Here is a 25,526-nt window from a genome sequence, read left to right on the forward strand (position 1 = left end):
ATGTTGAATTTTGTCACAAGCTTTTCTGCATCTATTGAGATGATCATATCATTTCTGTTTTTCAGCTTGTCATTGTGGTGTATCATATTGTTTGGTTTGTGGGTATTGAAGCATTCTTATGTCCCTGGGACGAATCCCACTTGATCATGGTGTATGGATCTTTTAATGTATTGTTAACTTCAGTTTTTAATATTTTGTTGAGAATTTTTGTACCTGTAATTTTTTCTGTGTGTGTCCTGTCTTTGGTTTTGGTATTAGGGTGATACTGGCCTCATAGAATGAGTTCAGAAACATTCCTTCCTCTGCAGTTTTTGGGAATGTTTTGGGGAGGATAAATGTTAACTCCTCTAAATGTTTGATATAATTCAACATTGAAACCTTGTGATCCTGGATTTTGTTGGGAATTTTTTTTTTAATACTGATTCAGCTTCAGTACTGATAACTTGTCTGTTGATATTTTCTGTTTCTTCCTGGCTTTTTGTTTCCATTTGCATGCAGTGTCTTTTCCCACCTCCTTCTTTCTCTATGTGTGTGTCTTTAGATCTGGAGTGAATCTCTTGTAAGTACCATATATATGGGTCTTGTTTTTGTATTCATTCAGCCACTCTGTCTTTTGGTTGGAGCATTTAGTCCATTTATATTTAAAGTAATTACTGATGGGTATATACTAATTTCCAGGCTCCCCTTGTGGCTCAGCAGTAGAGAATCTGCCTGCCAATGCAGGAGATAACGGGTTTGATCCCTGGGTTAGGAAGATCTTCTGAAGAAGGAAATGGCAACTCCAATATTTTGCATGGGAAATCCCATGGATAGAGAAGCCTGGTGGACTGCAGTCCATGGGGGTCACAAAAGAGTTGGATATAACTTAGCGACTAAATAACATTATGCTAATTATTTTTATATTTCTTTTTTGTTCCTTTCATCTTCTTTTGTCCTTTTTCCTTGTGATGTAATGACTGCATTAGGTGTTATGTTTGGATTCCTTTCTCTTTTTTTGTGTGTGTATCTGTTGTAGATTTGTGGCTTTTGGTTTGTGAGGTTTATAACAGCAATGGTGTGTGTGATTATTTGAAGTTTCTAATCTCTTAATTTCTAATACATTTTAATAATCCTGAATTTCAGTCTTCTTTCTGCATGGTTTTTGATGTTATGTTTTACTTCTTTCTGTTTTGTATCCCTTAATACTTATTGCAGATGAACTTGATATTACTACTTTTGTTGGCCTGCTAGTGGGGGAACTGGTTCCTGACATGACTGGCTGTGGTTTCTGAGGTGTCTCAAAATTGGTACTGGACTGCTGGTGGGTAGGACTTGATCCCAAACTGACTGACTGAGAAGTCTAAGGTATCTTGGTGCTAATGTGACTTGCTAGTGTGGCCAGGGCCTGGGCCATCATGGGCTAGTGCCAGTTCACTGGTGGGTAGAGTCAGGTGTTGAGATCTCTGGATGCAGGGTCCTGTGGGTCCTAGAGCTGGTGTGGCCTGCTGTTGTGTGGAGCTGGTTTCTTACACAGCTGACTGTGAAGTTCAAGCTGTCCAAAAGCTTTTGTAAACCCACTAGTGGGTGGGGCTATGTCCTGGGACAGTGGGTGAGGGGCCCAATGTGTCTCAGAATTGGTGTTGGTCTTCTGGTGGGTAGGGCTGTGACCTAGGGGGTCCTAGGTTGGTAACAGCCTGCCCATGTGTGCTTTAGGCCCAGCTGATATGTGGTTTAGGGCCTGCTATGGCATGTTCTGGGGCTACACTGGTCCTGGGCTGGTGTTCGTCTGCTGGTCAGTAGGCTCTGTGCCCAAGAGATCCTGTTGCTGGTTCCCACCCACCAGTGGTTGAAGCTGAGTCTTAGATCTAGTGCCAGTCCACTTGCTGGCAGAGCTGGGTTCTAGGATCTCTGGCCGCAGGGCCTTGGAGGTCCTGGAACTAGTGCCTGTCTAGTGTATGGGCTGTGTCATGGTCACCTGTTGGCTCAGGGTGTCATAAGGCAGACTGCCTGCTGGTGAGTGGGGCTGTGTCCCCACCTGGGTAGTTGGCTTGGCCTGAGGTGTCTCAATACTGGTGCTGACAGACTGGTAGGTTGGGCTGGGTCCCAGTGCTAATAAACTGGAGGGAGGATTGAAAAATGGTGCTTGACAGCACCAATGTCCATGTGGTAGAATGAGCTCCTGAAAATGGCTGCTACAGTGTCTGTCTCCAGGATAAATTCTAGTTACCTCTTGCCTCTCTGGGAAACTCTTTAAGATCAGCCAATGGGTCTGAACCAGGCTTCTTTCAAATTTCTGCTTCTGCCTTGGATCATGGGAAATTTTGTGTTTGCCCTTTAAGAATGGAGTCTCTATTTCCCACCGTCCTCTGGGTCTTCCAGAAGTAAGCCCTGCTGGCCTTCATAGACAAATGTTCTGGGGGGGTTAATCTCACTGGTGCAGGACCCCTTGGCTGGGGAGCCCAATGTAGGACTCAGAACCATTGCTTCTTGGGAAAAACTTCTACAATTGCAGTTAACCTCTCATTTGTGGGTTGCCCACAAGGGAACTTTGACCTCACCCCTCCTATATGTCTCATGATTTCTACTCTATATATTACTTGTAGATTTTTTTTCCTGCTCGATTCTGGTCTTTCTCATCAATCGTTGCTCTTTAAATAGTTGTAATTTTGGTGAACCCATGAGAGGAAGTGAACTGAAGGTCTTCCTACTCTGTCATCTTGGCCAATCTCTCTGTAAAGCTTTTTTTAAAAAATTAAAAACAATTTTAAAATTTTATTTTAAATTGGAGGGTAATTGCTTTACAATGTTGTGTTGGTTTGTGCTGTACCACAACGCAGATCGGCCATAAGTATATATTTATATCCCCTCCCGCTTGAGCTACCCCCGGACCATCCCACCCCTGTAGGTCTTAACAGAGCATTGAGCTGGGCTCCCTGTGTTATGTAGCGGCTTCTCACTAGCAATCTGTTTTATACACGGCAGTGTATGTATGTATGTCAGTATTACTCTCTAAAGTCATCCCACCCACTCCTTCCCCTGCAAGCCCATTCTCTATATCTGTGTCTCTATTCCTGCCCTACAAATAAGTTAATCAGTACCATTGTGTATAGCTTTCTTTTTGTATAGCTTTTTAAATTGGTGGTTTTCCATGATAGTGTGCTCAGTTTCCCCCTTTTTAAATGTTTTTATTTTGTGGTTACCTTGCATGTAGTAACCTCAGTTGCTCAGTCATGTCTAACTCTTTGCAACCCTGTGGAGTGTAAACTTCCAGTCTCCTCTGTCTGTGGGATTTTTCTGGCAAAAATATTGGAATGGGTTGCTGTTTCCTCCTCCAGGGGATCGTCCCCACTCAGGGATCGAACCTGCATCTCCTGCTTCTCCTGCATTGCAGGAGGATTTTTTACTACTGAGCCACTGGGGAAACCCCATGGGGAAACTGGGGAAACTCATATACCATGAGGTTGTATAAAATATCTCATAAATTAAAGTCCTTTTTCTACTGATAGCAATTTATCTTCATTTACTCATACAGGTCCTATCCTTTTGTTCTTCCCTTTTTATAATTTTGCTGCCAGAAATTATCTCTTTTTATGCTGTGAGTTCATTACTGAAATACAGTAACTTTAGTTTGTATTAGTGTTTTTTTTTCTTTAACTTTTATGCTGTAATTAAATGTTTAAACCTTTTCTAAAATAGAGTTACATTTTCCTAATCCTGTTTATCACTTTACTCAGAGTTTTGTGTACTTTTGTCTTTTCGGATAGAAGAGTTCTTTTCAACAGTTCTTGTGGGGCAGGTTTAATGGAGGTGAACTTCCTCAGCTTTTGTTTATCTAGGAAAGCCTTTATTTCTTCTACATATCTGAAGGATAATTTTGCTTGATAGACTATTCTGGCATTTTTAGCTTTCAATATTTTCTATGTGTCATTCTACTCCCTCCTTGCCTGTAGAGTTTCTGCTGAGAAATTTGATGATTGTCTAGTGGTGGTGGTGTTGTTTTTAGGTTACTCCCCCTCCACTCCCTCACAGCAGTCCTTAAGATTTTTTTCTGTATCATTGACTTTTGATAACTTCCTTATAATGAGTCTTGGAGAATGTCTTTTTGCGTTGAGATAATAAGACGTTCAGTTAAATTCATGGGTTTGTAAGTCTTGGTCTTTGCCCAGGATTAGAATTCCTCAGCTATTATTTGCTTTGCCCACTTTCTTTTTCTCCTCTTTCTGGTGTATCTGTTATTCTTATGTTGGCTCTCATAATGGAGTCTGATAGCTCTTGTAGGGTTTTTTTTTTGTTTTTGTTTTTTTTTTTACTTTCAAAATCCTTAGTTCTTTCTCCTCTTTTGCTCAAAGTATTTTTTTGATTCCTGTCTTAGCTCACTTACTCTCTCTTCCATCTGATCTACTCTGTTTTCAGTGAATTCTACTGCATTTGTTGAGTTCTTTGACTCTAGAATTTCTGTTTGGATCTTTTTTAAAATTGGAAACTTCCCAAATATTAAAAAAAGAAGAAAGAAAGAAAACCTCTAAATAACCCATAGGTAAAAGATAATTGTCAAGGAAAGTTAGAAAATACTTTGCACTGAAAGAAGATAAAAATACAGCATATTAAAATTGGTGGCCTACAACTAAACAGTGTTTAGAGGAAAAAGTCTTGGTTTATCTGCTTATTTTAAAAGAGTCTCCAATAAATAATCTAAGCTTTCTCTTTAAGAAATTAGAAGAAGAAGAGCAAATTAAGCAAAAAATGAACAGAAGAAAATACATAATAACAGAAATCAACGAAATAGAAACAGAGAAACAGAAAGCATCAGTGAAACAAAAATGTATTCTTTAAAGAGATCAACAGAATTGATAAATCTCTAGTCAGTTGGGATTTGGGCCTCCATGGTGGCTTAGCTGGTAAAGAATTTGCCTGAAATGCTGGAGACCTGGGTTCTATCCCTGGGTTGGGAAGATCCCCTGGAGGAGGGCATGCAACCCACTCCAGTATTCTTGCCTGGAGAATCCCTATGGACAGAGGAGTCTGGCGGGCTACAGTCCATGGGGTCACAAAGAGTTGGACATGGCTGAGCGACTAAGCACAGCACAGCATTTTCTATGAACAACTCTGTGCTAATAAAGGTGACAACTTAGATGAAATGGAACAATTCTTTAAAGATGCAAACTACCTAAAATCACTCAAGAAGAAGTACATAACCTAAATAGTATTATATCTATTAAATAAACTGAATTTGTAGTGGAAATACTTCCAACGGAAAATTCCATTTGGTGATGTATATTCACTGGTGATTTCTACAAAATGCACAAAGAAGAAATTAGACTATTTCTTATTCTACAGATAATTTCCACAAAATAGAAGAGAGAAGAATAATCTCTAATACATTTTTATGATAGCAACATTTCTGTGATAACAGATCTCTAGAAAGGCATTTGAAGAAATATTTTTAAGGCTGTGCCATGGGACATGCTGGATCTTAGTTCCCTGACTAGGGCTTGAACCTGTGTCCCCTGCATCAGGAGCATGAAGACTTAGCCACTGTACCACCAGGGAAGTTCCAGGCATTTGAAGAAATTTTGAGAATGATATCCCTTGTGGATAAAATGTAAAAGTCCTCAACAAAATATTAACAAACTGAATATAGTAATATATAAAAAGAATAGTATGTCATGACCAAAAGGGTTTTGTCCTGAGAATGCAAATCTGGTTCACATTTGAACATCAGTAAATTTTATAATATTAACATATACAAAGAAGGAAATAATATAATCATCTTCATATATGCAGAAAAATCATTTGATAAAGTTAAACATCCAGTCTTAATAAATTCTCTCAGAAAACTGAAAATAGAAAGAAACTTTCTTAACAGCTACCATTGTACTAAATGCTGAAAGACTGAACTCATTTCCGTAAGACCTGGAAAAAGGAAGCATGCCTCATCACTCTACTCAACATCATGTTGTTAGTCCTAGCCTGTGCAATAAGTAAGAAAAAAAGCATACTGATTGCAAAGGATGAAACAGAACTATTTCTATTTGCAGAGAACTTAATTGTTTATATATAAAATACTAAGGAATCTACAAAAATACCCAAGAATTAATAGATGAGTTTAGGGTGAACATAGAATACAAAGTCATTATTTATAGAAACTCCCTCCCCCCACCACCCTTAATCTAATCAGAGGGGGCTTCCAATTTCAACTTTGATATTCAAAGATCTTGGAAGCTGTCACTCCTCTCCTTAAAACAAACAAACAAACAAAAAATGTAAGTGAATTGAACACCACACATCCAGGAGCTTCGGACAACATCAAGCAAGATAAATACCAAAAAGATCTATACCTAACCATGTTATATTTAAATTGCAGAAAACCAAAGACAAAAGGATCCAAAGAGTGGGGTAAAAATCCCTACCTATAGAGGATCAAAGATAATTACACCAAACTTCTTATCAGAAACCATTCAAATAAGAAAAGAATATACTATTTATAATGTTAAAAGAAAGAAACCCAGTAACCTAAAGTTATATATCGAGCAAAATTATTCTTCAAAATTAAAGAACTGAAGACTTTCTCAAACAAAAACATAATTTGTCACCAAGAGAATTACCTTGCAAGAAACATCAAAAGAAGTTCTTCAGAGAGAAGGGAAATGATGTAGGTCAGAAACTTGGATCTACATGAAAAAAAGAGCATCAGAGAATGAATAAATGACACTAAAAAATCTTTTATTTTTCTTGTTCAGCATAAACTTCTGGTAGAAAGTGTAGAAGAAAATTGCAGTGACTCTGGATTAGGTAAAGAGTTCTTAGAACAACAAAAGCATGATCCTTAAAAAAAAGCTGATAAATTGATCCTCGTCAAAATGAAAAACTTTTGCCCTGTGAAATACATTGTTTTCTCACAACCACAAACTGGGAGAAAGTATTTTCAAATCACATATCTGTCAAAGGACTTCTATGTAGAATATATTAAAAGCTCAAATTCAGAAAAGAAATTAAGCCATTTAAAAAATGGCCAAATATTTGATTAACTACTTTACCAAAGATGAATGGATAGCACATGGGTGACAAATAAGCACATGGAAAGATGCTCAATTAATCATTAAGGAAATGTAAGTTTAAGCCACAATGAGATATTACTGTAAAACCTATAGAATGACTTTAAAAAGCCTTAGAGAATATGGTTCAATTAGACTCCCATGCATAGCTGGTAGGAATGCAAAATGATACAGCCAACTCTGGAAAACCATTTGACTATTGCTTATAATGATAAACATACACTTAACAAAGATTTCAAAACACGGAATAGTGCCGACATTAAAAGTAATATGGAGCGCATGCACTCTGATATCAAACAATTCTGATTGTTTCTGGCATCCTTTTTGCTTGTAAGAACTATAATTTGTATAGTATGAAGAAGTCAACCTTTGATACTTTGCTGTCTAAGAGATGGCACATAATTTGGGTTGCAGAAGTATTTAGTAGTTTTACAGTTGACATTTGAACAACATGGGCTTGAACTGCATAGGTCTACTTTTATGCAGATTAAAAAAGAGCATGCTAAGTACTACACCATCTGTGGTTCATTGAATCTGCAGATGCAAAACTGGATAAAAAGGACTGACTCTAAAGTTATAGTCAGATTTTTAACTGTGTGGGGGTCAGCACTCCTAACTCCTGTGTTGTTCAAGGAGTTCTGTATTTCTGAAATTAGAGTCCTGTTTTGGAAGTTTATATAAAAAAATGTTAGTTGCAGTGGGTTGGTCATGTAAGAATATTAAGTATTTGAGAACAATAAATGTTTGTAGTTTTAATCTCTATTAAGAAGACCAATAATACAATGTTCTAAAATAAAAATAGCAGAAGGTAACAATTTTAAGGACTTGAGTTCCTTCAGAAATGAGGAATTTTTGTTTTTATTTAAAACAATACCAGGCATGCCAAAGTTAGTCCAAAACACACTGTTATTTGGGGGGAAATATATGAAATTAAAAGATGCTTACTCCTTGGAAGGAAAGTTATGACCAACCTAGATAGCATATTAAAAAGCAGAGACATTACATTGCCAACAAAGGTCCATCTAGTCAAGGCTATCATTTTTCCAGTGGTCATGTATGGATGTGAGAGTTGGACTGTGAAGAAAGCTGAGCGCCGAAGAATTGATGCTTTTGAACTGTGGTGTTGGAGAAGACTCTTGAGAGTCCCTTGGACTGCAGGGAGATCCAACCAGTCCATCCTAAAGGAGATCAGTCCTGGGTGTTCATTGGAAGGACTGATGTTGCAGCTGAAACTCTAATACTTTGGCCAGCTCATGTGAAGAGTTGACTCATTGGAAAAAACCCTGATGCTGGGAGGGATTGAGGGCAGGAGGAGAAGGGGACGACAGAGGATGAGATGGCCGGATGGCATCACTGACTCGGTGGACATGAGTATAAGTAAACTCCAGGAGCTGGTGATGGACAGGGAGGCCTGGCGTGCTGCAATTCATGGGGTCGCAAAGAGTTGGACATGACTGAATGACTGAACTGAACTGATAGGACCTCTACTATTTGGATAGATGACCCACATGTAAATAAAGATTTAATCCATATCTTAAGGAGAAGACTGAATACTGAATGATCAGTTTGTCATTTTACAAAGAGAAAATTGAATTACAATCTTGCAGTAATATTTGTTGGTAAAGGATTCAGAGGACTTTAAAACATTTTAAATGAATTTATTTCTGAACCAACTTTGTCAAAACTTTAATGCATTTAAGTGATACCACATTCATTATTTTCACTTATCATAAACTAGAGCAAAGACTGTAGGAGGGGCAAAATTGCATTTAGAATCAAACCCATACCCAGCAGAGACACTGAGGGGGGCTCAAACAAAACCTTGTGTACACCAGGAGACCCCCCAGAGGCTGAGATGGAACTGCCTTTGACTACGTGTCTCCTGTGGAGGTATGGGTCTGCAGTGGCCTGCTGCAGGGGCAGGGGCTCTGGGTGCAGCAGACCTGGGTGTGGCGTAAGGCCTGTTGGAGGAGGTTGCCATTAACCCCACCATAGAGCCACCAGAACCTACACAGGACTGGGGAAACAGACTCTTGGAGGGCACAAATAAAACCTTGTGTGCAACAGGACCCAAGAGAAGGGAGCAGTGATCCTACAAGAGACAGACCCAGACTTGCCTGTGAGTGTCCAGGAGTCTCCAGAGGCATTGTGGGTCCACGGTGGCCTTCTGCAGGGTTGGGGGCACTCAGTGTGGCAGTGTGTGCACAGGAACTTTTGAAGGAGGTCGCCGTAGTCTTCATTACCTCCACCATAGCTTGGTCTCAGATCACATAATAGGGAGGGAACACAGCCCTGCCCATCAACAGAAAATTGAATTAAAGATTTACTTAGCATGGCCCCTTTTCATACTGTTTCAGCATCCATTGGATCATTGAAAAAGCGAAAGAATCCAGAAAAACATCTACTTCAGCTTTATTGACTGTGCCAAAGCCTTTGACCATGTGGATCACCACAAACTGTGGAAAATTCTGAAAGAGATGGGAATACCAGACCATCTGACATGCCTCTTGAGAAATCTGTATGCAGGTCAGGAAGCAACAGTTAGAATTGGATGTGGAACAACAGACTGGTTCCAAATAGGAAAAGGAGTATGTCAAGGCTGTATATTGTCACCTGCTTATTTAACTTATATGCAGAGTACATCATGAGAAACGCTGGGCTGGATGAAGCACAAGCTGGAATCAAGACTGCTGGGAGAAATATCAATAACCTCAGATATGCAGATGACATCACCCTTATGGCAGAGCGTGAAGAGGAACTAAAAAGCCTCTTGATGAAAGTGAAAGAGGAGGGTGAAATAGTTGGCTTAAAACTCAACATTCAGAAAACTAAGATCATGACATCTGGTCCAGTCACTTCATGGGAAATAGATGGGGAAACAGTGGAAACAGTGGCTGACTTTATTAAATCACTGCAGATGGTGACTGCAGCCATGAAATTAAAAGATGCTTACTCCTTGGAAGGAAAGTTATGACCAACCTAGACAGCGTATTAAAAAGCAGAGACATTCCTTTGCCAACAAAGGTCCGTCTAGTCAAGGCTGTGGTTTTTCCAGTAGTCATGTATGGATGTGAGAGTTGGACTATAAAGAAAGCTGAGCATCGAAGAATTGATGCTTTTGAACTGTGGTGTTGGAAAAGACTCTTGAGAGCCTCTCGGACTGCAAGGAGATCCAACCACTCCATCCTAAGGGAGATCAGTCCTGAGTGTTCATTGGAAGGACTGATGTTTGAGCTGAAACTCCAATACTTTGGCTACCTCATGCGAAGAGCTGACTCATTTGGAAAGGCCCTGATGACTGGGAAAGATTGAAGGCAGGAGAAGGGGACGACTGAGGATGGGGTGGCTGGATGGCATCACTGACTCAATAGACATGAGTTTGAGTAAACTCTGGGAGTTGTTGATGTACAAGGAGGCCTGGTGTGCTGCAGTCCATGGGATCGCAAAGAGTTGGACATGACTGAGCAAGTGAACTGAACTGAGCATCGCCCCGCCCATCAGAACAAGACCTAGTTTCCACAGCAGTCTCTCCCATCAGGGAGCGTCCATAGACCTCTTATCCTTACTCCTTAGAGAGCAGACAGAATGAAAACCACAGTCACAGAAAATTAACCAATCTGATCACATGGACCACAGCCTTGTCTAGGTCAATGAAACTATGAACCATGCTGTGTAGGGCCACCCATGACGGATAGGTCATGGTGGAGAGTTCTGAGTAAACGTGGTCTACGGGAGAAGTGAATGGCAAACCACTTCAGTATTCTTGCCTTGAGAACCCCATGAACAGTATGAAAAGGCAAAAAAAATAGGATATGAAATTGATCCTCCAGGTCGGTAGGTGCCCAATATGTACTGGGGAAGAGTTGAGAAATAACTCCAGAAAGAATGAAGAGACAGAGCCAAAGTGAAAACAACACCCAGGTGTGGATGTGACTGGTGATGGAAGTAAAGTCTGATGATGTAAAGAGCAATATTGCATAGGAACCTGGAATGTTAGGTCCTGGAATCAAGGCAAATTGGAAGTGGTCAAACAGGAGATGGGAAGAGCAAACTAAAATGGACTGGAATGGGTGAATTTAACTCAGATGACCATTATATCTATTGCTGTGGGCAAGAATCCCTTAGAAGAAATGGAGTAGCCCTCATAGTCAACAAAAGAGTCCAAAATGCAGTACTTGGGGGCAGTCTCAAAAATGACAGAATGGTCTCTGTTCATTTTCAAGGTAAACCATTCAATATCACAGTAATCTAAGTCTATGCCCTGACCAGTAATACTGAAGAAGCTGAAGTTGACCAGTTCTATGAAGACCTACTAGACCTTCTAGAACTAACACCCAAAAAAGATGTCCTCTTCATTATAGGGGACTGGAATGCAAAAGTAGAAAGTCAAGCACTACCTGGAGTCTAACAGGCAAATTTAGCCTTGGAATACAAAATGAAGCAGGGCAAAGGCTAACAGAGTTTTGCCAAGATAATGCACTGGTCATAGCAAACACCTTCTTCCAACAACATAAGAGAAGACTCTATTGACCATCACCAGATGGTCAAACCGAAATGAGGTTGATTATATTCTTTGCAGCCAAAGATGGAGAAGCTCTATACAGTCAGCAGAAACAAGACTGGGAGTTGACTATGATTTAGATCATGAACTCCTTATTGCAGAATTCAGACTTAAGTTGAAGAAAGTAGGGAAGACCACTAGATCATTCAGGTATGACCTAAATCAAATCCCTTATGATTACACAGTGAAAGTGATAAATAGATTCAAGGGATTAGATCTGATAGAGTGCCTGAAGAACTATGGACGGAGGTTTGTGACATTGTATAGGAGGCAGTGATCAAGACCATTCCCAAGAAAAAGAAATGCATAAAGGCAAAATGGTTGTCTGAGTCCTTACAAATAGCTAGAAAAGAAGAGATGCTAAAGGCAAAGGAGAAAAGGAAAAATATACCTGTTTGAATGCAGAGTTCAAAGAATAACAAGGAGAGATAAGAACGTCTTTCTCAGTGATCAGTGCAAAGTAATAGAGGAAAACAATGGAACAGGAAAGACTAGAGATCGCTTCAAGGAAATTAAATATACCAAGGGAACATTTCATGCAAAGATGGACACAACAAAGGACAGATATGTATGGACCTAACAGAAGCAGAAGATATGAGAAAAGGTGGCAAGAATACAGAGAACTATACAAAAAAGATCTTTATGACCCAGATAACCACAATGGTGTGATCACTCACTTAGAGCCAGACATCCTGAAATGTGAAGTCAAGGGGGCCTTAGGAAGTATTACTGCAAACAAAGCTAGTGGAGGTGAAGGAATTCCAGTTGAGCTGTTTTAAATCTTAAAAGACGATGCTGTGAAAGTGCTGCACTCAGTATGCCAGCAAATTTGTAAAACTCAGCAGTGGCCATAGGACTGGAAAAGTTCAGTTTTCATTCCAGTCCCAAATAAAGACAATGCCAAAGAATGCTCAAACTAATGCACAGTTGCACTCATCTCACACGCTAGCAAAGTAATGCTCAACATTCTCCAAGTGAGGCTTCAACTGTACATGATCCAAGAATTTCCAGATGATCAAGCTGGATTTAGAAAAAAGCCAGAGGAACCAGGCCAACCTCCACTGGGTCATCAAAAAAGGAAGAGAGTTCCAGAAAAACACCTACTTCTGCTTTATTGACTACGCCAAAGCCATTGACTGTGTGGATCACAGCAAACTGTGGAAAATTCTTAAAGAGATGGGAATACCAGATCACCTGACCTGCCTCCTGAAAAATCTGTGTGCAGGTCAAGAAGCAACAGTTAGAACTGGTCATGGAATAACAGACTGGTTCCAAATTGGGAAAGGAGTAAGTCAAGGCTGTATGTTATCACCCTCCTTGTTTAACTTCTACAGAGTACATCATGCAGCATGCCGGGCTGGATGAATTACAAGCTGGAATCAAGATTGCCAGGAAAAGTATCAATAATCTCAGATACGCAGATGACACCATTATCGTAGAAAGCAAAGAAGAACTAAAGAGCCTCTTGATGAAAGTGAAAGAGGAGAGTGAAAAAGTTGACTTAACATTCAGAAAACTAAAATCATGGCATCATGATAAATAGATGGGGAAACAATGGAAGAGTGATAAACTTTATTTTTTGGGGCTCCAGAATCACTGCAGATGGTGACTGCAGCCATGAAATTAAAAGATGCTTGCTTCTTGGAAGAAAAAACTATGATCAGCCTAGGCAGCATATGACAAAGTTCCATCTAGTCAAAGCTATGGATTTTCCAGTAGCCATGTATGGATGTGAGAGTTGGAGTATAAAGAAAGCTGAGTGCCGACGAATTGATGCTTTTGAACTGTGGTGTTGGAGAAGACTCTTGAGAGTTCCCTGGACTGCAAGGAGATCAAACTAGTCAATCCTAAAGAAAATCAGTCCTGAATATTCACTGGAAGGACTGATACTGAAGACGAATCTCAATACTTTGGCCACCTAATGCGAAGATCTGACTCATTGGAAAAGACCCTGGTGCTGAGATAGATTGAAGGCAGGAGGAGAAGGGGGTGACAGAGGATGAGATAGTTGGATGGCATTGCCAACTTGATAGACATCAGTTTGAGCAAGCTCTGGGTGTTGGTGAAGGACAGGGAAGCCTGGTGTGCTGCAGTCCATAGGGTCACAAGTAGATGTACACAAGTAAATGACTGAACTGTACTGAAAGTAAACATAGTTCACTTTCTCTCATATCTTCTATAACTTATTGCACCCACCTATTTGTCTTTAATTGTTATTATTCTAGAACAACCAAATACTTTATATCAGCTGTATCACTAAACACACAATTTAGTTCAGTTTTTTCTTTCCATAAAAAGATTTCTTGGTAAAGAAGGTAGTTAGTTAACATACATTCCAGAACAATCTTGCCATATCACTCATAACTGGTAATGAATACCTTCATTCTAGCATGATACCTATAGTGGGAAATAATACACCCAAGAAAGGAGTCTTAGCATTAGGACTGAATTTTTGCCTGGAATTGTTCATGAACAGTTGGGTGTCACTTATCATTTCCCTGTTAGTTGAATCATTAGGCATGTAACATTCCTTTAAACTTCAGTTTTTCATATTTAATAGAAAGTTTTGAGGTCAAGTTAAATAATGCATTTGAAGCTTTCTGCAAATTTTGTCTTATTGTTACTGTAGTCTAGCTCTAAGAAGGTTACTTTTCAGTGACTGCTGTCATGGATCTTTTATCATTTTATTTTCTTAAGTGGAATGACTGTTTATTTTGTGAAGTAGACAAGAAAATGGGTAGGTAGTGAGAGCTTCGGATGGGAACTTAAATTGTGTTTTATTTGTCTGTCTGTCTTATATCCCTTTCTAAACTGTGCATGTCTTGAGAGCATGATTTGTGTTTTATGAGCACACGATGCAAGTTGCTGAATGAATGATTGTCTTGTATATGGGGCTTAGTAGGCAAATATGTGTGTTATACTTATTTCTTCTCTCTCAGTGTTATTGAAAATGTATAGTTAATGGCAGTAATAATTTTACCAAAATACTTCAAGTAGCATCCACTGCTGTAAAACCAAGGCCAATGAGAGTGATTTTAATTGCCTTAATAGACACCATCCACCCTATGGAGCTACAGCACAAGTGGTGGTGCTAGTTGGTCAAAAGTTAATATAGGGCTTTTAAAATTTTCCATTACTTCTCAGGCTAAAGAATTTAAATTGTTTTGTTGTAATTCCAAGAACTGGGGCTATGTTATTTATTATATTGTAATAAATTATATATTTATTATATCAGCCAAAGTAAAAGTCAAATTTTTGATAATTATTTTGAATTATTCAGTTCCTGGTAATGGGCTCACTATCCTTAGAAGGCTGTTTCCTAGGAAATATGCTATTTTTTCAGTCTCTTTAGAAGCAGATATTGTTTTCTGAGGGTTTGGGGAGTCCTGCAATTTGAAAGGATGCAGCAGCCCTATAGAACATTTAACCTTGTCTTGAGTTAATGTCAAAAAGCCTGATTCCCACATATTAAAAAACTACAGGAGTTATACAAGAGGCACAACTAACTTTACTGAAGTTTTATGTACTTTTCAAAAAAGAATTGTCATGACAAACATTCATTATTACACCCCAAGATGTTTTTTAAATCTTCTACTGCTAGATCAAGGATATTTCACTTCATTTAGGTATTACTTACACAAATAGTTGTTACTGATAAAATTGGTATAGTAGGTTGATTGGGGACACCAAAAAAAAAAAAATACAGTCACACCATAATCCCTAGAACCTGTGACTGTTATCATAAAGCAAATGATGTGATTAAGTTAAGGATCTGGAAAGTAGGAACTTATCCTGGATTGTTTGGGTGGACCCTAAATATAATCACATATTGTTGTAATGAAGAGACAAGGGGAGAATAGATGTACACATAAGAGTGACCAAACAGAGAAGGGAAGTTATGTAATCACAGAGGTAAGAATTGGAGTGTTATGGCTATTAGCCAAAGAAGGCCAAGGCATGCCAGCAGTCACTTGAAGCTTGCAGAGACAAGAAACAGATTTCCTCCCAGAGCCAATAGGGTGAGCATGGGCCTGCCAACACCTTGATTTTAGACTTCTGGCTTCCAAACTGTGAAAGAATACATTTTTCTAAGATTACCATGTTTGCATTAATGATGGAATTCTTGAATTCAGTACATTGGTCTGTCTTCTCTATAAGAGGTCCTTGTCTAAGGGCATTAGTCAGAGCATTCTGTTTAGTATGATTTGCCAAAACATTTCCTATAAGTGGAGCTCTAGTTTAGCACAGCAGTTTATTTGGGGAGCTGCAAAACATCTAGTAATATGTGTGTTTATTATTCATTTTTGATGTGTCTGAAGAGGTTGGTCTTCCCAGGTGGCGCTAGTGGTAAAGAACCTGCCCGCCAATGCAGGAGACGCAAGAGATGTGGGTTTGATCCCTGGGTCAGGAAGATCCCTTGGAGGAGGGCATGGCAACCCATTCCAGTATTTTTGCCTGGAGAATCCCAGGGACAGAGGAGCCTGGCTGATTACAGTCCATAGGATCCAAAGAGTCAGACTCAACTGAAGCGACTTAGCATGAAGAGATTAAAAATCTTTTCCCCGTAGCATTCTATAGTTGTGAGCCACCTGAAAAGCAAAAAACAATTATTTTAATAATCCCATATGTCCTAGAGAGAGCCATAATTTTGGCCAATTGAGCCAATTTGTTGTTTGGTAATGGACTTGGACTTGGGATTCTATAAGAGAGTCTAGAAAAATTGCATAATTGACCTATTATTACCTTTTTTCATTTTTAAGTTTAACCAAGAGTAAATAACATTAAACCAAGATTCGATTTAGGGGCATCCAAAAGATATGTTCCATGTATGGACAGTTCTCAAATTACAGATGTGATGAAATTCTCCTTTGTTGATTAGGGTAATGCAGTTGCTGTATTAAGAGTGTGATATTAGTGAATGGTAATATGAAAAAGAGAAAGTTAGTGTTTGGTAATTAATCAACTAGGCCTGGTGCACTGGGAAAACCCAGAAGGATCGGGTAGAGAGGGAGGTGGGAGGGGGGATCGGGATGGGGAATACATGTAAATCCATGGCTGATTCATGTCAATGTATGACAAAAACCACTACAATATTGTACAGTAATTAGCCTCCAACTAAAAAAAAAAAAAATACTGGATATTTTAAGTTAGCAAGAGGGATTACATTGAATATGGTACCATAAAATAGAAAGATGAACCTAGTGTAAGGTCTGAAGTTTATTAGGCTAGTTTTGCTAAGACTACATATTTTTCTAAGCCAAAGATAAAAAGCCTTGGATTCAGGGAATAGACATTATTAGGCAGACTTTTTGATGTATGTCAGGTTGTTAAATTAGTACCCTTGGACTATGGCCTTCCATTTTACTTTCAAAAACGGATTTTTGATGATCTGGAAGAAATATTTAGAGATTGCTAAAGGTCTTTTTGTTTCCTGTGTTTTGTGAGAATGGTTCTAAGATGTGTGTGTAAGTCAAGACTTGACTTACACAAACCTGTGTATTTCAAAAAAGCTTGCTACCTATACTCTCTAATATCCAGTTAATCCCAGAAATCATCTTAATCGTCTTTAGTATTTGACAATGGATAAGTTTGGTTAATTTGTAATCTCTCATTAAATTATGTCTCTCCTTAGCTAATATGTCATGACCTGGATCCAGGGGTTTGCAAACTATGGCCTGCTGTTCAGATGCAGCCCACTGACTATTTTTGTACAGCTTGTGAGCTCAGAATGGTTCTTGTATTTTTGAATGGTTGAAGGAGAATCAAAAGAATAATGTTTCCTGACATGTTAAAATTATATAAAACTTAAATTTCGATTTCCATAAATAAAATTTGATTGGAACATAGCCATGCTTATTCACTTACAACTTGTTTATGGCTGCTTTTGTCTTATAATAGAGTTGAATAGTTGTGACAGAGACTAACAAAACCAAAAATCTTTAGTGTATGGCCCTTCACAGAGCAAGTTTGCTGAATTCTGTCTGATGAACTGTTATTTTGTGGATTTAAAATTTCTCCTTAGAAACTGTGAGAAGAGAATTACAGAGTCAGTCTTAGAATTTCAAGTTAGGTTACAAGATTACTGAATATCCTTAAGATCTTTTGTTTAAGACTTGAGAAAGAGCAGCATCACCCTCAATGGTGAAAAATTGAAAGCATTTCCCCTGAAATCAGGAACAAGACAAGGGTGCCCACTCTCACCACTACTATTCAACATAGTGTTGGAAGTTTTGGTCACAGCAATCAGAGCAGAAAAAGAAGTAAAAGGAATCCAGATAGGAAAAGAAGAAGTGAAACTCTCGCTGTTTGTAGATGACATGATCCTCTACATAGAAAACCCTAAAGACTCTTCCAGAAAATTACTAGAGCTAATCAATGAATATAGTAAAGTTGCAGGATATAAATTAACACACAGAAATCCCTTGCATTCCTATATACTAACAATGAAAAAACAGAGAAATTAAGGAAACAATACCATTCACCATTGCAACAAAAAGAATAAAATACTTAGGAATATATCTACCTAAAGAAACAAAAGACCTATACATAGAAAACTATAAAACACTGATGAAAGAACTCAAAGAGGACACAAACAGATGGAGAAACATACCGTGTTCATGGATTGGAAGAATCAATATTGTCAAAATGGCTATTCTACCCAATGCAATCTATAGATTCAATGCAATCCCTATCAAGCTACCAACGGTATTCTTCAAAGAACTAGAACAAATAATTTCACAATTTGTATGGAAATACAAAAAACCTCGAATAGCCAAAGTAATCTTGAGAAAGAAGAATGGAACTGGAGGAATCACCCTGCCTGACTTCAGACTCTACTACAAAGCCACAGTCATCAAGACAGTATGGTACTGGCACAAAGACAGAAATATAGATCAATGGAACAGAATAGAAAGCCCAGAGATAAATCCACGAACCTATGGACACCTTATCTTCGAGAAAGGAGGCAAGGATATACAATGGAAAAAAGACAACCTCTTTAACAAGTGGTGCTGGGAAAACTGGTCAACCACTTGTAAGAGAATGAAACTAGAACACTTTCTAACACCATACACAAAAATAAACTCAAAATGGATTAAAGATCTAAATGTAAGACCAGAAACTATAAAACTCCTAGAGGAGAACATAGGCAAAACACTCTCCGACATAAATCTCAGCAAGATCCTCTATGACCCACCTCCCAGAATATTGGAAATAAAAGCAAAACTAAACAAATGGGACCTAATGAAACTTAAAATCTTCTGCACAACAAAGGAAACTATAAGTAAGGTGAAAAGACAGCCCTCAGATTGGGAGAAAATAATAGCAAATGAGGAAACAGACAAAGGATTAATCTCAAAAATATACAAGCAACTCCTGAAGCTCAATTCCAGAAAAATAAATGACCCAATAAAAAAATGGGCCAAAGAACTAAACAGACATTTCTCCAAAGAAGACATACAGATGGCTAACAAACACATGAAAAGATGCTCAACATCACTCATTATCAGAGAAATGCATATCAAAACTACAATGAGGTACCATTACACGCCAGTCAGGATGGCTGCTATCCAAAAGTCTACAAGCAATAAATGCTGGAGAGGGTGTGGAGAAAAGGGAACCCTCTTACACTGTTGGTGGGAATGCAAACTAGTACAGCCACTATGGAAAACAGTGTGGAGATTTCTTAAAAAACTGGAAATAGAACTACCATATGACCCAGCAATACCACTTCTGGGCATACACACCGAGGAAACCAAATCTGAAAGAGACACGTACACCCCAATGTTCATCGCAGCACTGTTTATAATAGCCAGGACATGGAAACAACCTAGATGCCCATCAGCTGACGAATGGATAAGGAAGCTGTGGTACATATACACCATGGAGTATTACTCAGCTGTTAAAAAGAATTCATTTGAATCAGTTCTAATGAGATGGATGAAACTGGAGCCCATTATACAGAGTGAAGTAAGCCAGAAAGATAAAGACCATTACAGCATACTAACACATATATATGGAATTTAGAAAGATGGTAATAATAGCCCTATATGCAAAACAAAAGAAGAGACACAGAAGTACAGAACAGACTTTTGAACTCTGTGGGAGAAGGTGAGGGTGGGATGTTTCGAAAGAACAGCATGTATATTATCTATGGTGAAACAGATCACTAGCCCAGGTGAGTTGCATGAGACAAGTGCTCGGCCCTGGTGGGCTGGGAGGACCCAGAGGAGTCGGGTGGAGAGGGAGGTGGGAGGGGGGATTGGGATGGGGAAAACATGTAATTCTATGGCTGATTCATGTCAATGTATGACAGAACCCACTGAAATGTTGTGAAGTAATTCGCCTCCAACTAACAAAATAAAATAAAAAAAAAAAAATTAAAAAAAAAAAAAAGACTTGAGAAAGTAGAGTGGGCCTTCTGTAAATGATAGAAACATAACTTTTCAGGTAAATTGTTGATTTTGCTCTGGTGAAAGCAATAAATAGTGGTTATCTTTATCAGCTGGAACATGAAAGAAAGTAAAGATAGAACCAAAGAGAGTACATACAGGTTAAGCAGTGCTAGAAAATGAGGTGTAGCTCTTTGGTTAATAGTTGACAGATATTGGTAGAGGACCACCATCTCAGTTTTGGTGTTTTTAAAAAACATGTAAAATAGACATATTGCTTGGACTAATACAAGAGATAGTTAATCCTTGTTATATTGGCTTTCCTGGTGGCTCAGTAGTAAACTATCTGCCTGCCAGTATAGGAATGCTGAAGGCATGGGTTTGATCCCTGGACTGGGAAGATCCCCTGGGAGAAGGAAAAGGCAACCCATTCTAGTATTCTTGCCTGGGAAAACCCATGGACAGAGGAGCCTGGAGGGCTACAGTCCTTGGAGTCACAAAAGAGTCAGACATGACTTAGCAACTGAACAACCACAGCAAAATTGACTTAAATCTGCTCCAACTTCAGCATTAACAGGATTTTAGGCAACAGTGTCAATAGAGTCAATGTGAACTCTTAACGAGTTTGACTCTAATTATTCTGCCTCTTTTCCCCTCAGGGATTCTGGTTTTTGTTGTTCAGTTGCTAAGTACCATGGGTAATTATCTGATTATTTTTTAAACTCAGTATACTAATGTCCACAGATATAATTTGATATTGAGTATAGAATTTTCTGTGACTCCTGACAGTTATTTGTCTGTGGTGCATTTCTTTTGCTGGTTCTTTTTGCAAAGTAGATTCCTAACAATAAGAACATGCCGTAGAGAAGAAAGGAGTGTTCCTATGTCATTTATAGAAAAGGACATGGAAAAGGACTTAGGATTGTTAGAAAATACCGCTTCTTGGTTTTAGTACACTGAGAAATCTGATTTTTTTGGTAGTGAGATTAATAATAAAGGTACCTATATCAACAAGAAAACTGTATTGCTGTTCATTGATACTTACATGCAGTTCTCATAATTGTCTGTTGAGTTGTATTGTTTCCCTCTAAGTGGCATCATTGGGCCGAATTTATAAATTTTCAGATTTCTAAACCAGTACAATACATTGGATCATTCAATGGCCCTTCTACTTGTAATTTTTCTAAGCATAGGCATAGAGAACCAAGGGTCTTTTAGTATTGTTTTGAAAATGTTCAACTTTATATTGGAGATAATCTAAATTGGCATTGTCCTGTTCCAGTTTATTTTTCTGAATAAGTCCGCCTGTTTTATATATTGGGTTGACCAAAATATTTCTATGATATGGAAAACCTGGAATGAACTTTTTGGCCAACCCAATATAAAAAGGAGGCTCAGTTTACTTCAGATATTAGATCTACCTCATAATGCTGTTTAGAGATTACTGAAATCTAGTTTTAAACTTTTCTATTGATTAATCTCTATAGTTTTACTATTTTGTGTTTTTCATCCACTTTATCATTAAAGGCTTCAGTAATAAATGTTCTTGTATAGTGCATTTCTCGGAGAAGGCAATGGCACCTCACTCCAGTACTCTTGCCTGGAAAATCCCATGGACAGAGGAGCCTGGTAGGCTGCAGTCCATGAGGTCGCTAAGAGTCAGACACGACTGAGCTACTTCACTTTCACTTTTCACTTTCATGCACTGGAGAAGGAAATGGCAACCCACTCCAGTGTTCTTGCCTGGAGAATCCCAGGGACGGGGGAGCCTGGTGGGCTGCCGTCTATGGGGTCACACAGAGTCAGACACGACTGAAGTGACTTAGCAGCTGTGCATTTCTTATTTTTTTTTTTTTAACCCATTCCAGGACTTTGAAAAAATTATGCACAGCTGGGCTATTTAAATCCTTTCTTGATCTTTCCCATCCTGTTCTTTTAACAATCTTTTTTTTTCCCCACACAAAGTTCTAACAATTAAGTGAATCAATTGGTCTAGATCTGATAGAATCTAACAGAATCTTGTATTTCAAAGCAAATTTCTGTTTTCCTGAGGATTAAGAAAACCTTTAATTATAGACCTCGACTCAGACGTAGAAGGGTTTAATTACACACTTATAATCTGCCTTCAGGTATAGCATGAGAACAGTGTTCAGTGTGATTGATTCTTTCTTGAGAAAATGATGAGAAAGGACAGGTTGCTTAGGAAGTAAAGGAAGGAAAGGAAATAAGGTGAGAAGGAGAGAGAAGATAAAGTTGTATAGAGAAAAATATTATTTTAGTCTTGGGAATATGTGAAGTGTAGCTGCTGTGTCCTTCTCCTGAGAGACAGTGTTTAATCACTGACTTTACACACAAATGATCTAAAATTGGCAAATGACAATGAAAGTACCTACATTAATATAGCTAATATATGTACGGACTGAGGAATAAAATGAAATGCTGTGTACAGCAAAGAAATTATGACAGTGCCTGCCATTAGGGAGCTGCTCTCCAGTAGAAGCAGTAGAGAGTGAGGGAACTGTTATGAATGAACTGTGCACTTCTCTGTGTACTGGACATGCTGCTAGACCTGGTAAATATAATATAAACATGATATTTGATCTTCAAAATAATCCTAGAAATACACTTACTACTCTCCCCTTCTCCATCTTATATTAGGGTAATGAAAACTTAGACATTTTAAGTAGTTTTACCAGTGTTACACAGCAAGAAGTACATGAAGCTAGGGTTTGACTCTGATCTAGGATATATACAAATGACTAGAAGGCAGGATGAGACATACAATTACAAAGGCATAAAAATTGGTCACTCTGGTTTAACACCATTGAAGTCTCTTTAGTTTAGGAGTGTTTAAGTGGACACTTCAGGAAGTTGGTAGCATTTTAACTGGGTTTTGCAGTTTGAGGGTAGGGTTTTAACAGGTGGATATGGTAAGAAAGACAAATGAGTTACAGCACTGGAATTGATTCCAATTCAGTCTGAAGACAAAGCATACTTTCTTTCTATTGCACACAACCTGAACAGTGAGAGTATGTGTGGGAAGCCAGTGTGACTGAAAAGGAATTGTAATACTTTGAGGAGAGTTATAGAAAAAAAGATTGAAAAGGAAGTTTAAGACAAGAACATGAGGAGACCTTCAGTGCAAATACAATATAGATTAAATCAACAATATAGGTTCTACAATATAGAATAAATCCTTCCAAATACCATGATTACCAATGGAGATTACATTTAATTTCTATTCTTGGCAACTCTTATCTCAGGACCAGTATTTCAGAGTGCCTGATGGGTGGGTTAAATGGTAATTGATGTGGGGCTAAAAGCAGGAGAATTGGAAAATGCTTTTTATGGGAGCCAGTGTTTTCTCTTATGTATTTTTAGATCAAACCATTTTTTGGTATGAAACCCTTATCAGAGGCTGATAGGGAAAGAGCAGGAAATCAGAAGATTCCAAAGCTAACTGAATTATTGGAACTTGCACAGAAGGAAAAAAAGTTTGTGATCTTTGATCTTAATGGCCCTGCACCGAATCATTCTCTCCGAGCTTTGTATGTCCACCATGTAGTAAGCATAATCCTTGACTCTCAGATTGAGCAACGTCTGGTATGTCTATCTCAGTATTTATGGTAGAGGTTGGTGGGTGGGTCACATGTCCCACTACCATAGCAGTTGAATCTGACCTACCTTGTAGCTCTTCCTTGGGATCCTTAAATAATTTTGCTCCCTATAAAAATGAAGATGACTTTTTATACAGCTAGCTATATTTGGCAATCTAGGAATGATCCTGTTAAATTTGTGTCAGTGGGGGAAAACACAGTCTATTTGTTATTCAAAGCCAAATGAAATGTCACCCCTCTGTTAAAAGGGAATATGTGTTTAATGGCTGTATGATGTGACCTGCACTATCACCAACATACATCTATTAGAAAGGGTCTGGGCATGGGACACTCAAGACTTTGAGGACTTGGCTTTCATTAATAATATAGAAAGGACATCTGGTTCTTATTAGAGCAGAGATTTGTTCATCATATTTTTCAGAAGCTACTCTGCATTTGGGCAGTCATTCCACATGTCAAATTCTCAGGATATGGAAGAATGCTATGAAAGAAACAAATATGTGGGTTGTTTTTGCAAATAGAACTATTTCCACAGATGAGTCATAATAGCCTTCCCTGTTGGCTGGAAATAACCTCTCACAAAGATGATTTTTAGTATCAGTCAGAAGAGGTGTTTATGATTCTAACCTTTCTTCCATACCTAGTTTACCTAGTGTGGTGACATGGAGGACCCTTGGTTCCATGATGTTAACTGGGAAAACTCAGCTCCAGAACAACCCTGGTGAAAGCCCCTTTATAAGACAGTATTAGCGAGGTTGACTCTTTCACCAAGGTCTAGAATCTCTCTGCTCTTTATAGACTGTTACCTATGCTGGAATGGGGCTCCTCCCATTCTATATAGGATCTGTTTGTACCTAGACAGCTGATTATCCACTGAAAGACTTCCTGTTTCTCCTTACAGATTTTTTGGTTGCCAGCTTTTGAAAGGGAGTATGTCAAGAAAAAAGCTCCTGGTTTTCAGCAAGTGGGCCGGTTATTCTCTGTTGAACGCCTCACAAAAGAAAATATCACTAGAGTAAATGTTGACTATAAGAACTTGTTCTATAATGGGATGAGGTAAGTGTTTGACCACACTTTCCTCAGCACAGATTGCCTTACTTGCAGGAAATTTGCATCCCAGCCAAGCTACGTAGGTTCCTCCTCCCATCTCAGGATTTCTGTGTGTAGTTATCATTCTGGAATCCCCTGTTTCCATCTTCTTACCCTTCCCTCACTCTGTGCCAACAAACATTTATCCAAGTTACACTCTGTTCCTGGAACATGCTCTTCAGCCCCTTCTCCTTTATGCTTCAGTCTCTCATTCAGCACACGCTTCTGTGTGTTGGGTGTTTTTGTTGTTGTATAAAGTGATCACTGAAATGAACTCGAAAAGTGGTTGCTTTCCTTCTGCTATTACCAGATGGATTGAAGTACCTAGTAAATAACTTTGTAATCCAGATACCCAGATTTCTCATAGATATAATTTGAAACATAGTTAAATCATTATTAGAAAAACCCTTAAAACAGCCAAGCATGAGAAGAAACTGAAATTTTCAATCACCACATTTATAATTACATAATCGGAGACAGAGTTTTCAGGATTAAAAACTCCTGAGAATAAAATGGTAACTTTTTCAGATTTAATTATTGCTAGTCACTGCTTACATTAGTCCCTATGTCATTGTTGTTCAGTCGCTAAGTCATGTCTGACTCTTTGCGACCCCATGGAGTGCAGCATGCCAGGCTTCCCTGTCCTTCACTGTCTCCTGGTGTTTGCGCAAACTCGTGTCCATTAAGTGAGTGATGCCATCCAGCCTTCTCATCCTCTGTTACCCTCTTCTACTGCCCTCAATCTTTCCTAGCATCAGCGTTTTTTCATTGTGTCAGCTCTTTGCATCAGGTGGCGAAAGTATTGAAACTTTAACTTCAGCATCAATTCTTCCAG

General features: G+C 38.7%; 1 protein-coding gene across 1 annotated transcript in view; it reads left to right on the forward strand.

The window, feature by feature from the left end:
- The window catches only part of LOC136169202 (glycerophosphodiester phosphodiesterase domain-containing protein 4-like), a 130,300-nt gene that overhangs the window by 61,703 nt on the left and 43,071 nt on the right, over positions 1-25,526 (forward strand). Inside the window, exons 11-12 of the mRNA XM_065937016.1 lie at positions 23,367-23,588; positions 24,504-24,658. Coding sequence (XP_065793088.1) covers positions 23,367-23,588; positions 24,504-24,658 — 377 coding nt within the window. The remainder of the gene's footprint in view (positions 1-23,366; positions 23,589-24,503; positions 24,659-25,526) is intronic.

The sequence above is a fragment of the Muntiacus reevesi genome, chromosome 5 (genome assembly GCF_963930625.1).
Source record: "Muntiacus reevesi chromosome 5, mMunRee1.1, whole genome shotgun sequence".
NCBI lineage: Eukaryota > Metazoa > Chordata > Mammalia > Artiodactyla > Cervidae > Muntiacus > Muntiacus reevesi.